This window comes from Haematobia irritans, chromosome 1 (genome assembly GCF_050003625.1).
Source record: "Haematobia irritans isolate KBUSLIRL chromosome 1, ASM5000362v1, whole genome shotgun sequence".
NCBI lineage: Eukaryota > Metazoa > Arthropoda > Insecta > Diptera > Muscidae > Haematobia > Haematobia irritans.
In genome coordinates, this window is record NC_134397.1 from 157,959,413 (window position 1) to 157,985,239 (window position 25,827).

The 25,827-nt window shown below is 29.9% G+C and overlaps 1 protein-coding gene across 2 annotated transcripts in view; it reads right to left on the bottom strand.

Annotated features, from left to right (window-relative positions):
- The window catches only part of LOC142222079 (uncharacterized), a 60,298-nt gene that overhangs the window by 23,491 nt on the left and 10,980 nt on the right, over nt 1–25,827 (bottom strand). For both annotated transcript variants that reach the window (XM_075292026.1, XM_075292027.1), the window contains exon 3: nt 11,432–11,628. In XM_075292026.1, the coding sequence (XP_075148141.1) occupies nt 11,432–11,628 (197 nt within the window). The remainder of the gene's footprint in view (nt 1–11,431; nt 11,629–25,827) is intronic.

The following is a 25,827-nucleotide window of genomic DNA, read 5'->3' on the forward strand; positions in this document are numbered from 1 at the left end:
AAAATTTTCAATATTTCATTGAAAAACTATTGTCGTAAAACAGAGAATGATATAAATTGTTGTATTGTCTAAAAGTCGATAATCTTTATAATACGATTTGACTTAGTAATGGAATTTTATACCAGTTATTAAATCGATGTTAACTTGTCCAAAAAAATTTGAAACCTTCTGTTTTAATACTTTTTTGACAAAATATTCAATAGAACAAAATTTTTTATAGAAACAAAATTTTGTAAAAAAAATCTATTAGAAGGGAACTGTGACAAAATGGGAAGAAAACATTTTGTATATTTTCAATTCCATAAAAAGTTTTAAACCAACATTTTAACATTACTACAAAAACAACATTTTGGTAAACTTTTGTATAGAAACAAGGTTTTTGTTCTAAATTTTAGTTTTATAAAGTTCGTATTTTTTGTTTTCAATACAAAAGTTTGTCAAATTTCTTTATAGAAACTTTTGTCATAGTTGTCTTTTTATAGAAAGTTTTGTAATGTTTTTGGTTTTGCAAAGGATTTTTGTCCAAATGCTGCTTCAGTAGAAACTTTTGTCAATATTTTGTCGAAATTTTATTTTGTAAAAATTTTATGTCCATAAAATATTTAGTCAAAATGTTGTTTCAATAGGAAATTTTGTCAAAATTGTGTTTTTATAGAAATGTTTGTCAAAAGTACGTTTATGTAGAAACTCTTTTTTTCTTTTTTCGTTTTTGAAAAACATTGTTTCTTGTTAAACATTAAAAACAAAACAGATTTAAATTCTTTTGTCAAAAATTTGTTGCTATAAAAAACTTTGTCACATTTGATTTATATAGACTTTTTTCTGTAGAACATCTTGTCAACATTTAATTTCATTAAAAAATGTTGTCAACATTTTTTTCTATAGAAATTTTTTTTCAGTTTTTTTAAGAAAACTTATCAAAAAATTTCTAATTTTTTTTTTTCTTTTGATTAAGCTACTCGTGTAGCTTAAATCAAAATAACAATAAAGATTGCTCATATTTTTTTGTATAGAAAATTATGTTAAAAATTACCTTTTTTAAGAAAGTTTTGTAAGAAATTTATTTCTGTAAAACATGTTATTTCTTTAGAAAACTTTGTTTTGTCAAATTTCTTTATAGAAACTTTTGTCATAGTTGTCTTTTTATATAAAGTTTTGATTTGTATACCCTCCACCATAGGATGGGGGTATATTAACTTTGTCATTCCGTTTGTAACACATCGAAATATTGCTCTAAGACCCCACAAAGTATATATATTCTGGGTCCTGGTGAAATTCTGAGTCGATCTAGCTATGTCCATCTGTCCGTCCGTCTGTGGAAATCACGCTAACTTCCGAACCAAACAAGCAATCGACTTGAAACTTGTCACAAGTAGTTATTATTGACGTAGGTCGGATGGTATTGAAAATGGGCCATACCGGACTACGTTTACGTATAGCCCCCATATAAACCGATCCCCAAATTTAACCTCTGAATCCTCTTGGTGGTACCTGGTTTTAGTATATGATCTCTAACAATCACGCAAAAATATGGTCTCTAACAACCATGCTAAAATTGGTCCATATCGGTCAATAATTATGTATAGCCCCCATATAAACTGATCCCCACCGTTGCCACTAGGAACAAAAATAATCTACCAAAATTTGGAGAAAGTTCTACAAAAAATATCTTCTATAGAACATTTAGTTCCATTTCTATAGAAAATTTTGCCAAAATTTGATTTCCAAAAAAAATTTTACCGAAATTTGATTTCTAAAGAAAGTTTTACCAAAATTTGATTTCTATAGAAAATTATGCCAAAATTTGGTTTCTATAGAAAATTTTGCCAAAATTTTATTTCAATAGAAATTTTGTTAAAATTTTATTTCTATAGAAAATTTTGGCATAATTTTATTTCTGTAAAAAAATTTTGCTAAAATGTTATTTCTTTGGAAAATTTTGCCAAAATTGTTTTGCTATAGAAAATTTTGCCAAAATTATTTTCCTAAAGAAAATATTGCCAAAATTTTAGTTATAAAGAAAATTTTGATAAAACTATAGCAAATTTTGGTGAAATTTTATTTCTGTAACTAATTTTGACAAAATTTTATTTCTATGGATGACAGTCTTTAATAGAAGTTTCTACGCAATCCATGGTGGAGGGTACATAAGATTCGGCCTGGCCGAACTTACGGCCGTATATACTTGTTTTTTTATTTTGCAAAAGATTTTTGTCAAAATTAGAAACTTTTGTCAATTTTTTTATACCCACCACCATAGAATGGTAACGGGGGTATAATAAGTTTGTCATTCCGTTTGTAACACATCGAAATATCGATTTCCGACTATATAAAATATATATATTCTTGATCAGGGAGAAATTCTAAGACGATATAAGCATGCCCGTCTATCCGTCTGTCTGTTGTAATCACGCTACAGTCTTAAATAATGAAGCAATCGTGCTGAAATTTGAAATCTTTTGTCTGCAGGCAGGTCAAGTTCGAAGATGGGCTATATCGGTCCAGGTTTTGTTATAGTCCCCATATAAACCGACCTCCAAATTTGGGGTCTTTGGCTCATAGAAACCGTAGTTTTCATCCAATTTGCCTGAAATTTAAAATCTGGAGGTATTTTAGGACCATAAAGAGGTGTGCTAAAAATGGAGAGTATCGGTCCATGTGTTAGTATAGCCCCCATAAAACCGATCTCCCGACTTAACTTCTTGGGTTTCTAGAAACCATAGTTTTTGTCCGATTTGCGATAAATTGGAATGCCATAATATTGGTATTTTAGACACACAAAAACGTGAATCAGATTTAGGTTTTAGCGGTCCATTTTGTAAGGCCTCCATATAGACCGATTTCACTTCCTGAGGGTATAGAAGGCGCACTGATCAAGAAAATTGTTAAAATAGTAAAATATTCAGATTTTAATTCTCGTAATCATCTAAATAATGCAGGTGGAAATCTAAAGATTTGCAAATCAAGGCGTTATTTCATCAGTTTCTTGCACACTTACAATAGATGTTAATGATTCCTCTAAAACTCAAACAAAAATGGTTCTTATAAATCCCGAATATGATATAGTCTTCATAGGTAAAATCTTTCAATTTATCTTCGGCAAGTGTACTAGTTGTACTGCTCTGCGTGGGAGAATATCTGTCATCAAACCCCTGAAATTTCAAAGGAAACTATAATATTTGATTCATGGTGGTGGGTATTTAAGATTCGGTCAGGCCGAACTTACTGCTGTATATACTTGTTTTATAGAAAGTTTTGTAATGTTTTTGGTTTTGCAAAGGATTTTTGTCCAAATGCTGCTTCAGTAGAAACTTTTGTCAATATTTTGTTGAAATTTTATTTTGTAAAAAATTTCTAATTTTTTTTTCTTTTGATTAAGCTACTCGTATAGCTTAAATCAAAATAACAATAATGATTGCTCATATTTTTTTTGTATAGAAAATTATGTTAAAAATTACCTTTTTTAAGAAAGTTTTGTAAGAAATTTATTTCTGTAAAACATGTTATTTCTTTAGAAAACTTTGTTTTTTTTTTCTTTCCAATATATTGTCAAAATTTTATTTCCTCAGAACATGTTGAAAAATTTTATTCTTTTAGAAAATTTCAAAATTTTATTTCCGTAGAAATTTTGCGAAACTTTTATTTATATAGAAAATAACTAAAATGTTGTTTCTACAGTTGTTTTGTTAAAATTTTATTTCTTTAGAAAATTATGTCGAACGTTTATTTCTAAGAAAACATGCATTGCAAAAACAGTGAGCTCACCAGGAAGAAAACTTTGGGTTAATTTTAGTAAATTTTGAATATTTGTTGAAAATTTTAACTAAAAAGTATTACAAACGTTTGAATCACGCCGATGGCATAAAAATAGGTAAATATTTTTCACTTGTTAAAGAAAATTTTGTAGTTTGAAGGAAAAACATAGAGTTCAAAATTGCAAGAATGTCTTTAGTGACAACGAAGTTCAAGGTGGATGCATTTTTTGGTAAAATTTACTAATTTAAAGAAATTTTGAACTATTTGGTGGAAGACACGAATTTAGTTAATCGTAATGCTTCATTTATGTATATTTTTTTCCTTGGTGTTAGTTAATTTAACTAACGTACATTGATTTCTTAGAAAATGATGTTAAAATTTTGTTTCTAAGAATAGTTTGGCAAATTGTATTTCTTTAGAAAATTTTGTAAAAATTTATTTCTGCGTGCGTCTATCCAACCATCTTACAGTCTATAGGGCTTTGCCCAAATAAATTTGACAAACATTCTTTTCCTCTACTGGTTAAGCTACACTTGTAGTTTAGTCAATGCATGGTTTTAAGCTGAAATAAAAAAAAAACAACAACAAAATTTGTTTCTTTAGAAAATTATGTCACAGTTTTTTTCTTTTCTTAGAAAACTTCGCCAAAATATTATTCATTTAGCAAGTTTTTAATGAAATTATATATTGAAACAAGTTCTACAGAAAAAATCTATTAGAAATTTTTCTATTGGAAAAAAACAAATTGTTGACATAAGAATACAATTTTTACTTTTTTAAATGTTTAACAAGAAAAAAGTGTTTTAAGGACGAAAAAATAAAAAGAGTCTACACAAGCATCCTTTTGACAAAACTTTCTATAAAAACAAAATTTTTAATAGATATAATATTTTGACTAAATAATTTATGGAAATAAAATTTTAACAAAATTTTCTACAGCAATAAGATTTTGACATAGTCTTCTATAAAAAATTGACAACATTTTCTACAAAAAAAAAATGTTGACACAAAACCCAAAAATTTTACAACAGTTTCTATAAATGGAAGACTTTGATAAAAAGTTTCTAGAAAGAAATTTGACAACCTTTGGATTGAAAAAACATTTTTTATGAAATTTATAAAACATTTTAAAAAACTTTGTTTCTACACAAAAGTTTGTGAAAATACTTTTCCATAAACTTTTTCATGGAATTAAAAATATAAATATATAAAATTTTCTCCAATCTAACATTTTGTCAAAATTTTGTTCTTATAGAAAATTGTTATTTTATAAAAAGCTTTGTTTTTTAAGAAAAAGAAAAAGAAAAAGAAAAAAAAATTTGTCAAAGTTCCTTTTCAATAGATTTTTTTTTTCAAAATTTTGTTTCTATAAAATATTTTGTTCTATAGAATATTTTGTCAAAAATGTTAAAACAGAAGGTTTCACATTTTTAAGGACAAGTTGACATTGATTCAACGGTATAAAATTCCATTGTTAAGTTTATCGTCTTTTGCACAAGACAACAACTTATATCATTGTTTGCCACAAAATACTCGTTTGAAAAACATTTTTGTTTTGTTTACGACAATATTTTTTCAGTGTAATGTTGAATATTTTGTCAGTTCTTTATTTCATTCGAAAATGTTGTCAATTTATAAAATCATTTTATTATTTTCAAAAAACATAGCATGATTTTAAAAATCAAAGGCAAATAAGGAATCGACAAATAGTTTAAATTTAACTATCATAGATATAATCAATTAAATAAAATCTAAAAGCATATAATCTCTAGGTGCAACAGGATTTGAACCTGGACTTCAGGACTCCCACTCCACTGCGCTACATACTGAGCTACATAAGCGCTGATGCCTAATTGCTGTTAACACGTACAATACATATGCTATAAAGGGTGATTTGTTAAGAGCTTGATAACTTTTTTTTTTTTTAAAACGCATAAAATTTGCAAAATCTCATCGGTTCTTTATTTGAAACGTTAGATTGGTCCATGACATTTACTTTTTGAAGATAATTTCATTTAAATGTTAACCGCGGCTGCGTCTTAGGTGGTCCATTCGGAAAGTCCAATTTTGGGCAACTTTTTCGAGCATTTCGGCCGGAATAGCCCGAATTTCTTCGGAAATGTTGTCTTCCAAAGCTGGAATAGTTGCTGACTTATTTCTGTAGACTTTAGACTTGACGTAGCCCCACAAAAAATAGTCTAAAGGCGTCAAATCGCATGATCTTGGTGGCCAACTTACCGGTCCATTTCTTGAGATGAATTGTTCTCCGAAGTTTTCCCTCAAAATGGCCATAGAATCGCGAGCTGTGTGGCATGTAGCGCCATCTTGTTGAAACCACATGTCAACCAAGTTCAGTTCTTCCATTTTTGGCAACAAAAAGTTTGTTAGCATCGAACGATAGCGATCGCCATTCACCGTAACGTTGCGTCCAACAGCATCTTTGAAAAAATACGGTCCAATGATTCCACCAGCGTACAAACCACACCAAACAGTGCATTTTTCGGGATGCATGGGCAGTTCTTGAACGGCTTCTGGTTGCTCTTCACTCCAAATGCGGCAATTTTGCTTATTTACGTAGCCATTCAACCAGAAATGAGCCTCATCGCTGAACAAAATTTGTCGATAAAAAAGCGGATTTTCTGCCACTGATTTTGGTAATAAAATTCAATGATTTGCAAGCGTTGCTCGTTAGTAAGTCTATTCATGATGAAATGTCAAAGCATACTGAGCATCTTTCTCTTTGACACCATGTCTGAAATCCCACGTGATCTGTCAAATACTAATGCATGAAAATCCTAACCTCAAAAGAATCACCCTTTATTTGCACCATTTAACTTAACAACTAGAAAAACAAATCATAGAAAACTAGCGGGAATATCGCAAAACTAGCATCTCATTCTAGTGTTGCCAAGTGAAAGTACACATACAATTTAGTTACCTTATTGCTGTAGACAAAATGACTTTTTGAAGACATTTTTTCAAAATACATCGATAAATAGCTGTAAACACACTGCGTTATAAAAAGATCTAAAAACAATAAGAGAATGTCTAGCGACAACATGATAGTATGTCTAAACTGATTTTTTATAGAAATACCTTTTAAATTTGTGGAAAAGTTATGTTTTTATAAATAATTTTTTTTTCTGTAGAAAATTTTGTTGCTGTAAGAAATCTTGTCAACTTTTTGTGTATTACAATTTTTGTATAGAAAAAAAATTATAAATCATTACATAGAAACAAAATTTTAATACAATCAAAATTTTATATAAAACCAAATTTTTTATACAAAAATTTCTCCAACAAAAATGTTTTAAATTAACAAAATTTTTTAAAAAGTATTTCTACAAAAATCAATTTTGACACACATGGATAGGAAAGAGTTTATAAAGTGTCCGTTACGCTATCGCTAGACACTCTAGTTTTGTTAGATCAGTTTATAATGCAGTATGTTAACATCTTACATCATATTTTAAAAAACGTTAAAAAAAAAAACTTCATTTTGCCTATAGCGAAAAGGTAACTTAGTTTTATATGTATTTTCATTTGGTAACACTGGAAGGTGACTCTAGATTTACAATTTATTATGTTACTTTTATTTATTTGTTGTTCTGTTGCTTACGTTAACTGGTGCAAATACAGCACACGTGCAATACGTATTAATGTCACCCAGCAAAAAGAGCGTCTATAGCTCAGTATGTAGCGCATTAGAATGAAAGCCCTGAAGTCCGGGTTCAAATTCTATTGCACCCTGAAACTACATATTTATAGTTTTTATTTAATTTTCCGAAAAATAATTTTATTAATTCGTTTTAAAAATATAAATGTGCGAATGACAAATAAAATATCCTTTTGAATGAATTGTAATAATAGTGTATTGCATAAGGCCAATCTTTTAAAGAAGCAATTGAAATGATCATTGTATGAATCAGACTGTAGATGGCTTGTTTAACTTAGTAAAGCTTGGAACCAGTAGTAATATTTTATGCCTACTCATAGATGTCGCCTCACATCTTACAAGTTTATTTTTAACACAGGAGAGGTGGCAACAATACCAAAAAAATTGAAATATGAAAGTTGTTATAAATATTATAAAACAGGGTTATAAATTGTTAAACAGTAAGTAAATAAGTATAAATGTAACAGAGCAATAAATCAAAAATGCAATCTCAAAATTTTCAAAAACAGTCCCTGAACTATACGATAGACTGAAGTCCCCAAAGTATGCGGTTTATGTACGATTTTTTTGAGGACCGTCCCCAAAGTATGCAAATGTCCCCGAAATATACAATATATCGGAAAAAAGTCCCCAAAATATATGGTACGCATATATATATATATATATATATATATATATATATATATATATATATATATATATATATATATATATATATATATATATATATATATATATATATATATATATATACTTTATATATACTTTATATAGTCGGAAATCGATATTTCGATGTGATACAAACGGAATGACAAACTTATTATACCCCCGTCACCATTCTATGGTGGTGGGTATAATAATAATAAAAACAAGTATATACAGCACTAAGTTCGGCCAGGCCGAATCTTAAATACCCACCACCATGAACCAAATATTAGGATTTCCTTTGAAATTTCAGGAGGGCTTGAGGACTTGAGGACACTTCCCGAAGATAAATTTAAAGATTTCAACTATGAGGACTATATCAGATTCTGGATTTATAAGAACCATTTTTGTTTGAGTTTTAGAGGAATCATTAACATCTCTTGTAAGTGTGCAAGAAAATTATAAAATAATGTCTTGATTTGAAATCTTAAATCTGTAGAAGTAAAATCTAGAAATTTTACATTGAATTTCAAGCAATTTTCATGATCAGTGCGTCTTCGATACCCTCAAGAAGTGAAGTCGGTCTATATGGAGGCATTACCAAATGGACCGATAAAAACTTAATCCGATGCACGTTTTTGTGAGCCTAAAATACCAGAATATTTACAATTTCAGGCAAATCAGATAAAAACTACGGTTTCTAGAAGCCCAAGAAGTAAAATCGGGAACACCTCTTTATGGTCCTAAAATACCTCTAGATTTCCAATTTCAGACAAATTGGATAAAAACTACGGTTTCTATAAACCCAAGACCCAAATCGGGAGGTCGTTTTATATGGGGACCATACCAAAACATGGACCGATACTCACAATTTTTGGCACACGTATTTGAGGTTCTACAATACCTCTAGATTCCCAATTTCAGGTAAATTGAATAAATACTGCGGTTTCTATAAGCCCAAGAAGTAAAATCGGGAGATCGGTCTATATGGGGGCTATACCAAAATATGGACCGATACACACAATTTTTGGCACACGTATTTGTGGTCCTATAATAATTCTAGATTTACAATTTCAGGTAAATTGAATAAAAACTGCGGGTTCTATAAGCCCAAGAAGTAAAATCGGGAGATCGGTCTATATGGGGACTATACCAAAATATGGACCGATACTCACCATTTTCGGCACACCTCTTTATGGCCCTAAAATACCTCTAGGTTTCCAATTTCAGACAAATTTGATAAAAACTACGGTTTCTATAAGCCCAAGACCCCAAATCGGGAGGTTGGTTTATATGGGGACCATACCAAAACATGGACCAACACTCACAATTTTTGGCACACGTATTTGTAGTCCTACAATACCTCTTGATTTCCAATTTCAGGTAAATTGAATAAAAACTGCGGTTTCTATAAGCCCAAGAAGTAAAATCGGGAGATCGGTCTATATGGGGGCTATACCAAAACATGGACCGATACTCACCATTTTTGGCACACCTCTTTACGGGCATAAAATACCTCTAGATTTCAAATTGCATGCAAATTGGATAAAAACTACGATTTCTATAAGCCAAAGACCCCAAAACCTGGACCGATATAGCCCATCTTCGAACTTGGCCTGCCTGCAGACAAAAGACGAGTTTGTGCAAAATTTCAGCACGATTGCTTCATTATTGAAGACTGTAGCGTGATTACAACAGACAGACAGACAGACAGACGGACAGACGGACAGACGGACATCGTTATATCGTCTTAGAATTTCTCCCTGATCAAGAATATATATACTTTATATAGTCGGAAATCGATATTTCGATGCGTTACAAACGGAATGACAAACTTATTATACCCCCGTCACCATTCTATGGTGGTGGGTATAAAAATGCACCGCTGGTGAGATTTTAACCTGTGTTCTTTATTTGTTCATTCATACTAATAAATAACATCTCGAGAAGGGGTTAGAATGTTATGCATTGGAGTCATATTACGACCATATCACAAACATTTGAATTGACGTTTCGATGTTTCATGTTTAATGGCGTTTGTGGCTGAGTGTGTTAAGGCGTTCTGTTATGATGCTAACACGCCCAAGTTCAACCTCGGTCGGAGGGAAAAAGTTCAAATTGAAAAATTAAATAATAAGAAAATAAAAGTGTAATAAACAAATATTGATTAAAATAAAAAGTGAAATGGTGGAACTTCCAAGGAACAACTTCTAATGCAATGTAAAGGGAAACGAAGTATTCCCGTCGTATGACAAGCCCGTGTAAAATTCATTGGAGATGATCCTAGTTTACACTACTTCCGGATGACAAGTTGGAGCTTCTAAGAAAGTAACTTTATGGAAACTATATTTTTTGCTGGGAATATAAAGCAATCATACTATAACGATTGAATTCATTTACGAATAACTTGCAACAAATCAAAATACTCTGGTAAGCTTGTAAATAATAAAATGAACTTTCATTGGAATAAAGCTGTCAGACGAGCCGTTTAGAAATGATAGCAACTTGAAGTTGGTTGCTACACTGTATAGCTTGAGTATTTATTGTTATAAATAAATAGATGATTTTTTTTTTTAAATTGCGCTATATTTTCTTTAAAATCGGTGCATTCAATAATAATTCTTTGAATTGAAAACTAGATTGTAATATTCCAACTATCAAACCATCCAACTCCATTCAATGAGAAACTATGACATTATTTATACTCCATCATTTGTCAAGTGAAGTGCAAAACAAAGAAGACCATATGAAACGCATAAGAATCTCAAAACAACCGAACCGCTGTACATATAATAAAGACAAATGCTCCCAAGAGTTGCTTAAGAAGAAATAATTTACACTTTAACATTTACAAGTGGAAATCAGCGAGTTGTAGTCACCAGACTCTATTACGCTTCAAGACTTTGACTAAATTAAACGGCATTCTTTTGTATCTTCCCAAGCAGTTACATCTATGCTCTATGAAGTTTTGCGCTCTAAACAAAAACTATAAACGATGGTTGATCACATTCGCAATCCGAGCCAATTTTTCATCGCAAAACAAAACAAACCAAAACAACCGACATAATAACAACTGAAACATTCTAATATTCATTTTGTTAAATTGAAGATACAAATATAGAGATACAACTACTTCAACTCATTGCTGACCATCTTCCAAGTTTTAGATCGGCATCACCTAGACAAGACAAGGCAAGTGAATGTGTTGAATGTATCTCAGAGATGACAGTGTGGATAACTGGCGACTGGCTAACGTTTGGAGTTTTTTCGTAGGTTAAAAGTAAATGCTGATGCTGCTGCAGCAGATGGTTACAAATAGTCGTACTCTTTTAAAGGTAGTCATTGGGCACTTACCCCCACTCCGCCAACTTTGACGCATACATGGAACATTTGACATTGAGTCTCCGGATCTGCATAATAGCCACCAAGTATTTTGTCATGACATGTGAATCGTGTCTGTGGCATATTCTGTAGACTGTATGTTGGCCATGGCTTCTTAAAGAATGATGACTCTTGTCCTAGTATCGTATTTGTTACACTTAAAATGATTGCTGCAACCACAATTGTATAGCAAGATTCGTACAAAATTAATCAATGCATGAGTACCGAAAAAGAAACAAAACAAAAAACACATTAATAATATTGATAAATATATGACACACACAAAAAAATTTTTTTTTTTATGTATAGATAAAAATAATTAAATATAATACGAGGGTTAACTTTAATATTACGGGATTAGAGAACAAAAACAAATATTAATAATCGAAAAATATAAATACAGCTCATCACAATGTCCAAAATAGTAAATAAACAAATACAAAAATATTTGTTTGAATTCTGTATCTTTCATGAGAAATATTTGTCAATGTTATGAAAATAACATATGTCAACAATTTGTTTTGACGTTTCAATGAGCTCTTTAAATTCACCTTATAACTTTGTCATGTTTCGTCCGTTTTTCTTCTAGTTGGTCTTATTACTTACGTTAGAGTATCGTCTATACGACCATGAATAGAAAAAAATTTTAATGGTTTATACTTTTCTGGCGGAAAAGGTCCATTGTAAAATACCAATTTTTGAAAATTTTGACTTTTCGAATTGATATTTTTTGAACCACTTAACTTATCACAAATCCAATTACACACGATTATTCGTCATCATATTACCTTTCATTTAAACAATGTTATAATCGGACATTTCTAGTTCGAGATATATTGTGTTTAGTGAAAAAAGAGCGAACATTTAAAAATAACGGGATATCTCAAAAACTATTCTATATTTTTTTTATTTTTTCGAATTCAGCAGCTCAAATTAGAAAAGAAAAGTTGATTTTCATCAAGTGTAAATGATTTTTTTGTAAACTAGTGTAATAAGAGCGACATTGCCCAGTGGGTAGTGTGTTTATTGATTTATTCATGTCTATGAATATAAATTTCCTTACAGATAAACAATAAAAAAAATTATACAAATTTAGATAAATTTAGATAATGCTAAACAAAAATCTTCATCAAGATCATTATTGGAGATATTATTCATTTTGTTTGCATACAAACTTTGGTACGCGGTTCAATTCTGGATGAAAGGTAAATTTACAGAAAAAAGTGCTGAGAACTAAATAAACCACAAGGAAGTGAGAAAAATATGAGGGAAAATGCAACTAGCCAGAAAATAAAAAAAGTTTTTGACTTAGTCTTTATAACATTGTTTTAACATCCTGTAAACGAGTCAACGTTTACCACAACCAAACTTGTTTACAGCGAAAAGCAAATGGCAAACGACATTTGTTTCTCCAAAACAAAACAATTGTCGTTATGTTATTTTTGTTTTGCGTGTACAACTTCGCTCAGTAAATTAATATAAGAAATCCCGTAAAGTTCACTCATATATACATCGCCAAACAATAATTTAACAATTTCATGTTTACACTGAAAAAAATATTGTCGTGAGGTCAAAGATTTCATGTCTTTAAAATACAAATGCAAATTTTGCTCAGCATAGAAGACGCATTTTTCTAATATAAAGTTTTTTCCTTGTCCAAAAGACGATAAACTTCTCAATGAAGTCGTATTGTCCTTATAATTAATTGATTTGACTTAAAAATGGGTATCATAACATGAAAGAAAAAATTTTTGACTTTAATAATTCAGAAAAAATCTTTAAAATTAATTAAATTGTCTTTTTTGCCTTTTTGCATCTTGACTACAAAGCAAAAAATCGTTCAAATATAGGACATTTTATTTTAAAGGCGTTTTTTACTTGAAACATAGCATAATTTCTACTGGAAGTCGAGTCTGAATTTGGAAAATAAAGTTGTCGTTAACTCAATTTTAAAGGACTTTGATAGCATATGAAGAAAAAAAGCTGAAAAACGAAAAATTAAATGTTGCTTCCTAGAAGCAAGTACACAAAACCCAAATTTGAAAGAAAATTGTGTCTTAAAAGTATCCTTACTTGTATTCTCCTCTTCTTTGGCTTGGAATCAATACGAAAATTGTTAAAGTAAAGACGAAATCTTTGGAACCGGGCATGATTTTTTTTTTCAGTGTATGCGCAAGTTGTGTATTGATTTCATTACCCTTGGTCCTTTTTATATCCTTCCGCCTAGCCTTGAATATCCATTGTAAATTTTTTTTTATTTTTCCGATTGTACCTCTTTTGTTACAATGGAAGAGACACAGTGACACCACTGGATTAATTTATGAATTACACTTTCCAATCTAACCCGTGATAATCTGTGGAAGCAAACAATAATTTTACTGGCTCAAAGGAAATTCAAACACTGGGTTCGAACATGGCAAGTGACCTTTAAACACAACAGGTCTTTATATGCTAATCATTTTAACACGGTAAATGAAAAGTTCATGTGCCTTAAAATTATTAAAAAAGGAAAATGTACACTTTGGCTTACAAAAGTACTTTTTCGAAACTGATTTAGTAAAATTTCAGCTATGCCATTCATCTCTCCCTGGCAAAGACTATATACACTTACCCCCATTTTCATGAAGCTCCTTTAGTGCTACGTTAGCTAACTAATTTTTAAACCGATCTGTCATCTTGTCTATACATTCTATGTGCAAGTTAGGAGCTTAACTGTTAGAAATTTTTCAGTTGAAGTTAACTGGAGAAAAGATATTTGCAATTTACTTTCTGTTAACTGACAGTTAAAGCCTAACGGAGCTACATGAGAATGGCCGTTAATCCAATTGTTAAATTATTAAAATTCTTCTCCAGAAAACATTCCTTCAAATCCAATTAGGAGGTTAGAAGCCACTTTACATCATAATGGACTGAATAGTCTAAGTGAGCCTAAAATAATGGGCTGTCACTATACCTAACCTTAATTAGCCTTCCCCGATAATATGTTCTTGTACACTAAAAAAAAACTTTTCTCCAAATAAAAATATTTAGTTTTTCGTGTTTTCTCTTTAAAGATAAATACATTAATATTTATGTTACCGGTTGCCCCAAACGAATTTTATTTGACTTCAAAAACAACTTTAAAAACAAAAGAAAGCTTCATTGGTTATTTCGTTTTGGGGGGAAAGAATTTTTTTTTGTGTTAAAAATGCTGGTGACATTTCTAAGTGTTTCAAAGCTTCTCTAAGTGGTTCACCGCAAAGTGAAACGGCGTTTGAACTCTGGTATAAATGGGCGGCCCTTTGCTTGTCATATATATATATAGAATCGGGTAGTACTCATTGATAATAGAGAAGATCACAATGGTGTGAATAGTCTAATTGAGCTTAAAATAACGGGGTGCCACTTTACCTAGCTTAACAAAAGAAAAATTCGTTTGTTTAAAATTTCGTTGCCCGATCACCAGATTTGACCTTCGAAGCCTCTTGGAAGACCAAAATTCATCTGATTCAGTTGATATTTGGTACGTGGTGTTAATATATGGCCTCAAACACCCATGCAAAAATTGGTCGAAATCGGTTCATAATTATATATAGCCCGATCTATAAACCGATCCCCCGATTTAACCTCCGGAGCCCCTTGGAAGAGCAAAATTCATCCGATTCGGTTGAAATTTGGTACGTGATGTTAATATATGGTATCCAACAACCATGCAGGAATTGGTTCATATTAGTCCATAATTATATTTAGCCCCCATATAAATCGATCCCGAGATTTTACCTCCGGTGCCTTTTTGGGGAAGCAAAATTCATCAGATCTGGTTGAAATTTGGTACGTGGTGGTAGTATATGATATTTAACAACTATGCCAAAAGTGGTCCATATCAGTCCATAATCATATATAGCCTCCATATAAACCGATCTCGAGATTTGGTTTTGGAGCCTCTTGGAGGAGCAAATTTCATCCGAGTCAGTTGAAATTTGGTACATTGTGCTAGTATATGGCCGTTAACAACCATGCCTAACTAGGTCCATATCGGTCTATAGTTATATATAGCCCTCAGATAAATCGATCCCCAATCACACAAAAATTGGTCCATATCAATTGTATATAGCCCACATATAAGCGACCCCAATATTTCAATTGTGGCTCCCTAAGTACCGTGCAAAAGTCCATATCGATTCGTAATACCTTTTTTGTCTAATATATACCACGTATGGACTAACTCACAATTTAGAAAACGATTTAAGATACCACATCCCAAGTAATTCGATTGTGGATGACAGTCTTTCGTAGAAGTTTCTACGCAATCCATGGTGGAGGGTACATAAGATTCGGCCTGGCCGAACTTACGGCCATATATACTTGTTTATTATGGATTATTATTCTAAAATTCTTAACTGATCTGGCCAGCTTTAACGAATAATTACATCTGCAGAATACTCTAGCCCACTTTAGATGGCAAGTAATTAAAGCTATCTTAACGGTCTCTTACAACAAAATACAATTGTTAATATTTCCTCAACACTTGTTAATTATGAAGATACAAAACAATTCTTCATTTTTGCTATTTTTATCTTTTATTTTAAATCCCTTTAAAAAATCAAACTTGACTTGAATTTGAACTACCAGCCCATAAACACAGAAATGCGATAATCTGAGAGACGTACAATGTTGAGAGATTTACAAAAAAATTGCATTCACAAGCAAAATTTTGCAACATCATTAACATCAACCATTCAAGCATTCATTCATCATCACCATCGAGCCCATCATCGTTGTAAAGTGCATTCAGTAAGAACTATAATAAATGCAGATGCCTAAATAATTTGTATAAGATAGCTCATGGAATGGGCTTCATCTTCTTCTTAAGGGTGGGTAGAGTGACGGCGGAAAAATTAACATTAAATTACAATTTTGTTTCTTGCGAATGAAACTAGAATATTTCTGTGAATTGTTTTGATTGCACAAAATGTTAATTGAAACGAAAATAATCAAACACAACCAACAAACCAGCCGACATCAATCAGCTAACATAACAATCACAATTGCATTTTGTTCCAAAGGTTGGCGATGACGATTGCAAAATTATTATTGTAATTCGTCTTCTTCGAGTTCTTGGTATAAATTCACATTTCGAGTGTTCCGCGAATATTTTTGTGTTCAAAGAAAAAGGAGTAGCATGTTATGGGAAGATCATTGTATTAAGATAAATAAATGCGGTGCTGAATATTGAAATGTTAATTGAAGGATTGTAAATGCAACTATTTTTATCCAATACATGGAATAGAAATAATCTATGTAATGAAGTTCAATTTTTATAAAACTATATTGCTACACTAAAAATAAAGCTTGTCTGGTTCCATGCATTTTGATTTTTGTGATTTTTTCTTCATGTGGTATGAAAGTGTTTTAATAACCTACTAACGACAACTAAAATTCCCAAATTCAGACTCGAAATCATGCAATGATTCAAAGATCGACAATGCCATCAAACGCTGAACGAAAGTGTCTTTAAGGTATTTTGACACATTGTCACTGAAGCGTTTTCTTGAGATTATTTACACTTTGGTATTTTTAGTGCCTATCTTACTCTCCAAAATGATCAAGGCCAACGGATTGAGATCAGGAGTTTTAAAAAAGTGGCAGTTCCATTTATTTCAGGCTCACTTAGACTATTCAGTCCATTGTGATTTGTGGTTGTCACTGTGCGATACAAATGAAACGACGAACCTCCATTCTTTGTTGACGCGTGCTGCGATCGATGGTGCTGAATCCTGATGGAATGTCCATGGTTTGGACCAAAGGTCTTCAATACTGTCATAAAGGTATTTTCCCTATAATATTCGGCATTTATGTTGCCTCCACGGTCGATGAATACGAGCGAAGAGCGACCACCGGCCGTTGCGGCGGGCCACACTATTACACGCAAGCTACTCGGGCCAAAAATAATCTAGCAAAATTTTAAGAAAATTTTATCAAGAAACTACCACAAAAAAATCTTAAAATTTTATTTCTATAGAAAATTTTGTTAAAATTGTATTTCTATAGAAAAAAGATTCTCAAAACTTCTACAAAAATTTTAAGAAATTTGTACCATAAACTACCACGCAGAAAATCTTATTTGAAAACTAAGATTTAAACTTTTTTATTACGGTCGATGAATACGAGCAAAAAGCGACAATCGGCCCCCGCCGCAACGGCGGGGGCCGATGGTCCCCCCCCGTTACTCCGGTCAAAAATAATCTACCAAAATTTTAAGAAAATTTTATCAAGAAACTACCACAAACAAATCTTAAAATTTTATTTCTCTAGAAAATTTCGTTAAAATTGTATTTCTATTGAAAAAAATTCTCAAAACATCTACAAAAATTTTAAGAAATTCGTACCATGAAACTACCACACAGAAAATCTTATTTGAAAAATAAAATTTAAACTTTTTTATAAAATTAAAATTAATTAATTATTTTTTTTTTCTATGGAAAATTTTGTTAAAATTATATTTCTATGGAAAATTTTCTCAAAATTTTATTTCTAGAGAAAAATTTCTCAAAATTTTATTTGTATAGAAAATTTTGTCCAAATTTTATTTCTATGGAAAATTCTGTCCACATTTTGTTTCTTTCGAAAATTTAGTCAAACTTTTATTTCTATAATAATTTTTATCAACATTTGATTTCTATAGAAAATTTTGTTAAAATTCGATTTCTATAGAAAATTTTGTTAAAATTTTATTTCTATAGAAAAGTTTGTTAAAATTTCAGTTCTACAGAAAATTTTTTCAAAATTTTCTTTTATACAAAATTTTGTTAAAATTTTATTTTTACAGAAAATTTTGCCAAAATTTTATATCTATAGAAAATGTTTTCAAAATTTTATTTCTATAGAAAATTTTGTCAACATTTTTGTTCTATAGAAAATTTTGTCAACACTTTTGTTCTATAAAAAATTTTGCCAAAATTTTATTTCTATAGAAAATTTTATTAAAATTTTATTTCTTCAGAAAAATTTGTCCATTTTTTATTTTTATAGATATTTTGTCCAATTTTTATTTTTATAGATAATTTTGTCCAATTTTTATTTTTATAGATAATTTTGGCCAAATTGTATTTCTATAGAAAATTTTGTTAAAATTTAATTTTTATAGACAATTTTGACGAAATTTTATCCCAATTTTATTGCTATAGAAAACTTTGTCAAAATTTTTGTTCTATAGAAAATTTTGTCAAAATTTTATTTCTATAGAATATTTTGTCAAAATTTTATTTCTATAGAAAATTTTCTCAAAATTTTATTTCTATAGAATATTTTGTCAAAATTTTATTTCTATAAAAAAATTTACCAAAATTTTATTTCTATAGAAAGTTTATTTCTTCGGAAAATTTTGTCCAATTTTTATTTTTATATATAATTTTTGTACATTTTTTCTTTTTATAGATTATTTTGGCCATATTTTATTTTGTCAAAATTATATTTCTATAGAAAATTTTGTCAAAATTTGATTCCTATAGAAAATTTTGTTAAAATTTCAGTTCTACAGAAAATTTTGTCAACATTTTCTTTCATACAAACTTTTGTCAAAATTTTATTTTTACAAAAAATTTTGTCAAAATTTTATATCTACAGAAAATTTTCTCAAAATTTTATTTCTATAGAAAATTTTGCCAAAATTTTTTTAAAATTTTATTTCTTCAGAAAATTTTATTAAAATTTTATTTTTTCAGAAAATTTTATTAAAGTTTTATTTTTTCAGAAAATTTTGTCCACTTTTTATTTTTATAGATAATTTTGGCCAATTTTTATTTTTATAGATAATTTTGGCCAAATTTTATTTTGTCAAAATTGTATTTCTATAGAAAATTTTGTTAAAATTTGATTTTTATAGAAAATTTGGACGAAATTTTGTCTAAATGTTATTGCTATAGAAAACTTTGTCAAAATTTTATTTTTATAGAAAATTTTCTCAAAATTTTATTTCTATAGAAAATTTTCTCCAAATTTTATTTCTATAGAAAATTTTCTCAAAATTTTATTTCTATAGAAAATTTTGTCAAGATTTTATTTCTATAGAAAATTTTGCCAAGAGTTTTGTTCTATAGAAAATTTTGTCAAAATTCTATTTATATAGAAAATTTTGTTAAAATTTTATTTCTTCAGAAAATTTTGTCCAATTTTTATTTTTGTAAATAATTTTGTCCAAATTTTGTTTCTATAGAAAATTTTGGTCAAATTTTAGTTAGTCAAAAATAGATTTCTATAAAATTTTTTTTCAACATTTTATTTCTATAAATTTTTTTTTAATTTGATTTTTGTAGAAAATTTTGTCAAAATTATATTTCTATAGAAAATTTTGTCAAAGTGTTATTTCTATAACAAAATTTTGTCAACATTTTATTTCTTTCATTCGTTTTGTTTTGTTATTGTTGGTCTTTGTTCTTTAACCATTGTTGTTGTTTTTTTATTTCAGCTTAAAACCATACATTGACTAAGCTACAAGTGTAGCTTAACCAATTAACCATTCTTTTCCTCTGTTGGTTAAGCTACACTTGTAGCTTAGTCAATGTATGGTTTTAAGCTGAAATAAAAAAAACAACAAAATTTTATTTCTATAGAAACTTTTGTCAAAATTTTATTTCTATGGAAAATTCGGTCAAAATTTAATTTCTATAGAAAATTTATGAAGTAGCTCTTTGTTGGACAGGAACATTTTGCAAAATGTACCAAAACATCAAGAATTCTAACAATCTACCAAACATTAAAAAATCTACCTTTTTTTGTAAAGTTCTACCAACTGTGAACACAACTCTGCAAGTATCACGGTAACGAGCAATGGCATGAGAAACAAAATATTTATTCACATTTAGATGCTGGAATGCTCTAACGATCGTCCGCCACATATATAAAGCAATCACATTATCACGTTCGAATCACATCATCACAAATAACTTTATTTCTGAATGTAATAGATCAAAATGCTTTTATAAGCAATAAAATGAAATGGCAATGGAATAAATCTGTCAGCCGTCAGACGAGCGGTTTAGAAATGATAGAAACCTGAAGTTGGTTGCAATACATATCAGCCACACTGTTATATAGGTTACTATATAAATTACAAAATATAAACAGTTCAAGTGATTTCTCCAACTAATAAACAATTGCAATTAATATCCAATACACATGTACTCTATTCCAAATTTGTAATCCATTATGTTATGATTAATTTTGCCAATCTATTCACAATTAATGCAAACACCTATGAAGTGAAATATTTATGATTTGCAAAAAAAAAAACTCAAAGAAAAAAAAAACAAAACCAATTGTAGACCTTGGCTTAGAAAATTAACCAGAAACCAAAACTATTCATCTCCACGTCCAATGGAAACAATAGAAAGGAGGGAGGTAAGCAACTACCGATGATAGTTATGCCACAAACAAAAAAAAATCCCATTTGTACTCGACGGTATTGCCGATAATTAATAACAATGACCACAAATAGCACCGCAAAATATTCACACGCCGCCAACATCATCGTAGCTCTGCTTTGTTTAGAGGTATCTGAGACACACTTTTCGCTGTGTAATCCAATACCGCCAATTGTTTTCATGGCGGGTAATGAGTGCGAACGACCCCCAGCTTCAAATGCGTTGTGTTAAAAAGACATTCCTTACAAGCTATAAGACTGATGGTTATACATGATTTCGGTTGTGGTGGATACTTTATGGTAATTTGTTTGATGTCCATCATCTGGGAGTGTGACAGAGTGTTGTTACCCTAAGTATTTTCCGTATTTATATCAATTAATGTTGAGATGTCAAACTGTCTTTTAGTGTTGTGTGTACCGCAGGAAAAATGGGTAATTTATTACGCTGTTTCACAGTGGTTTGCCGAGTATGTAATTAAAATAAATTATGTATGTAGTGAAATCCCTCAAAAGTGGACAAACACGTTTCATTTACGAGAGGTTAATTTTAATGAGATTATATAGCAGATCTCTAGCTAAGGGAGGTGTCCGCTTTTCGAAGTGCTTATTTTTTTACCGTCGCTTTTAACCCTCTAATGTCCCATTTTTTTTGCCAGCTGATTAAATATTCAATGTTAACGACACAAAAGCAAGAAAACTAAACAGGAAAAATTTATACGGTAAAATTAAGTATATGCTGCAAAGCCTCTTGAACAGTTTTAACTACGAGTAAGTTTTCTTTTTATTTTCCCATTTTTGTTGTCTTATAGTGTGTTTTACTAAAATCTTCCTGATTTAACGAAGCCTGCCTAAAGACGGGATTGGGCATTAGAGGGTTAAATGTTGAAATGGAAAACTCTTTCTATATTCAATTATGTTACCGTTACATAGCACAGTAGACAGTTTTGGCAGTATTGTCCTGGCTCTTTTCCCCAATTTGGGAATTTTTGTCCCCAAAAATTCCCAATTTAATTTAAAATTCCTCACAAAAATCTACAATAAATTATACAATTTTGTCATATGAGCTTGCAAGCTACAATAAGATTTCGACACACAAAAGGGCGGTGATTGTCTTTCAAATGCTCGAGAAATGAAAATGTAAGTTCGATAACCATGTATTTATGAACGAAAATTTACTTCTAAATACTCAAGTAATAAAATTGGATGGTAGATCAATACGAAGGTGAACCATCTTCATAATTTCTATATTTATGGGATATAATGTCCTAATCAGTAAGGGACAATAAGGGGAGCCACCGTGGTGTAATGGTTAGCATGCTCGCCTTGCATACACAGGGTCGTGGGTTCAAACCCACAGTGTCGACAAAACACCAAACAGCTTTTCAGCGGTGGATTATCCTACCTCAGTAATATTGGTGACATTTCTGAGTGTTTCAAAGTTTCTCTACACTGAAAAAAATATTTACGTTATATTAAAGATTACGCAACCTAAATTTTAGGATGCGAAATTTACAAAATATTAAGGAATTTCTTTAAAATAATGACATTTAATTTAAAATAAAGTTTATAATCTTGAAGCAAAGAAAGTTTATAATCTCGAAGCAAAGAATTTTTTTTCATTAAATTTAGGACACAAATTTTGTAAATTTGCGTCCCTCTGTGAAAGTCCCATGTCTTTGAACTAAGGCTAATTTTCCTTAAACACATTTTTGATTTAAAGAAATTGCTCTTCAATTAACTGAAATATTGAAACTTTAGATTTAAGATAAAAACGCTTCAAATATAGGCTAAGACTTAGTTTGAGGACTTAGCGTCTTTGGTTTAAAGTTTTTGGAATTAAGAAAACATTTTTTACTTTGAAGTATCCGTTATAATTTGGATTTTTAAACTGACATTTGTTTGTACCGTTTGTTTATTTCTAATAAACCGCGAAAAGAGAATGAAAATTTGATAAATGAGATATGTATCCTAATTTTAATTTTATTGGTCCTAGATTCAAAGCCAGATAGGTCACTAAAAAATTTCTTTATTTTAAAGAAGCCGCATCTTTGGCTCGGAATCAATACCAAAATCCTTAAGGGAAGGTCAAAATCTTTGGATCCAAGTAAACTTTTTTTGAGTGTAAGTGGTTTCACTGCAATGTGGAATGCCGATCAGACTCGACTATAAAAAGGAGGTTTCGGCTATAAAATGTAGGTCATTGAGTTTAACATAGAATCGGGCAGCACTCAGTGATAAGAGAGAAGTTTACCACTGTGGACTCAATAGTCTAAGTGAGCCTGAAATATCGGGCTCCAACTTTACCTAACCTAACCTAAAGGACAATTATGAGGGGCAAAATTTAGGCCCGAGTACTCACGAAATGACTTGAGAAAAAATTACCGCTTGGACCCCAATATAAAATACTGTGTCCGCTTCCAGCCCAAATGTTCCATTTGCACAGAAAAAAAGGTGTCTTGTTAATTTTAGGACCAGTTTAACTTCCACATAGTTCAAAAAATTTACTGTAATATAGTTCATTTTTCGTAACCACTTCGAAAATTAACTTAGCTAAAGGAAAACTTATAAAAATTCAGTAAATGTTTTTTAGTTCACTAACTACGAAATGGGACGGATTTTTCCTTAAATAAATTTCCAATACAATAGTTAATGCATCGTTGATTGTATTATAAAAAGACATAGGCAATATAAAAATCTTACTACGAAATGTGGACAATTTACTAAGAAAAATTTTTGTATGGAAAAAAATTTTTATAGTAAAAATTAACTTAACCACAGTACCGATTCGTATGGCGGCTTCCTACAGCTTATTTCGGTTTTTACTATAAGTTGGAGTATATTTCCTCACATTGAAAATTTTAGATAAAGTAGAATAAAAAGTAGTTAATTTAATCCTTGACGGGTGTATATAATTTTTTATGGATTCCTCGTAAATTTTGTATATATTTTACCTTATCCTATAGATAGAATACCAACTAATCAATAAACGTGATACTGGAAATTGAAGTGAGAAGAAATTATGAAATTATTGCATCATCTTTTTTTTTGTTTGTGTTTGTTATTGCGATGATGTTATGGAATGTGTGTTGTTGGTATCTTTTGTGGTGATAGTTGTTTTGTTGCAATAGCGAGATCAGAAAGGGATCATGTGTGTGTGGAGTTGTTTTTCTTTACATATGTGTCCTTTATGACTATTTGTGTCTTTGAGTTTTATTGGTGCATTCAGTTCTGTTGATGCATTTATGAAGCGCACACGTGGTGCGCTTGCGTGCGGTATTTGTGTTTATTAATAAAAATACATTTATTTCGTAACATTTTAGAAACTGATAAGTGAATGGTGTGATGTTAGAGAAAACAAAAACACTTTATATTGATAAAAAATAAATAACTCTAAAATAAATCACATATTAAGAAACTGTATATTTCTATTAATAATTTAAAATTAGTGCGGTTTTAAATTGGTTTACATAAAAATATTCATAATGAGTGGTAATAAAATGATCTATATTTACTCTACATCTGGATCACAGTACAATTTTTTGAGTCTATATTTTTATGTTATAGCGAGTCCTTAAGGTGTGTACTAAGTTCGAGTTTAGGTGCTAAAATCAGAAATAAATCAGTAAGAAAAGTATAAAATTATACGCCTTCGATGCAAATTTAAATATAACTTGATGGAGAATAGCTCGAAACAAGTTTTTTATAAAGTTTATATTCTTTAAATGGATTACACGATTAAGAACAGAAAATCGTTTTTAAGCTTATGTAGAACGCTGTTTTTTAATTTAATATGATGAATTGTTTTCAAGTTATTCCAATATATATAGCGGAAGTGCCTTAATTTTGAACATAACCGTATATCTCAAAAAGTCGAGCTCTTAAAAAAACAAGTGTAAATTTGGATTCAGCAACCTCAAATTACTAAAAATTTGATATAAATTTTAAATGAACACAAAAACGGTTCAATTTTGTTCCCATGTATTTCTAAAGAAAACTAATCATGAAAAATTGGGATTTTAGCCACTAAACTCGAACTTAATATCCACCATAAATACTAAATGCTATATTGACAAGTGGAAATTATATCTAATTTTATAATATTTTTATTTCATTTATATTCTGAGAAGGATTTCAAAAATGTCCCATTTGTGCATGGATATGATTCCACTAATGTAGTAATTGGATGATTTTTTTCAATGTGGTAAGTTTTTCGTCCATTTGTAATAAAGCCAAAATTTCTATTTATTAAAAATAATTTTCATTTGCAGGATGACAGCAAATCTAATGGTATTTTTTGGAATCTTCTTACTGTTTAATGCTATCTAAACTGATATCCCTATTGGCTCTAAGAAAATTCTCTTGTAAGTTAAAGATCAAAATACCATAGAATTTGATAATATTTTTATATTTCATATACCTTTTTAACTTCAGAGGCTTATGACGCAAATCCACACAACAAAAACTAGCGAAATCGGTGAAATTGGACAAAAATGAAATGAAAATAGCAACTTATGGCATATATCTTTCATATGGATAGAAAATGGAAATTGATATTAATTAGTTTCATTCTACTAACATAGAATATTACTCTTTTGAAGAAGCAATTACTAAAAGTAACAACATACAGCGTACAAATAAAAACATTTCTTTTATTGTATATCATAAGCCATAGTTTTATGTAATATAATAATAATTTTTTGAAATAAAATACTGGTAGTTATGAAAAATTGTCTTATATTGTACGAAAAATTTCTTAGTTGTATACAGGCTTGTTGTACCTTTAATTCCTAAATTTATTTACTTCTTTGAAAATTATACTGATAAATAGTTTATTTGAAACCAATTTCTAAATATAGGATTCCCAAAAACTTGTTCATTTTTCCGGATAGCAGGAATATTTTGAATGAGTGTAAGTACATTCTTCCCTCAGCGTAGTAAGAATGAACTAAAATACGATGCAATACATAAA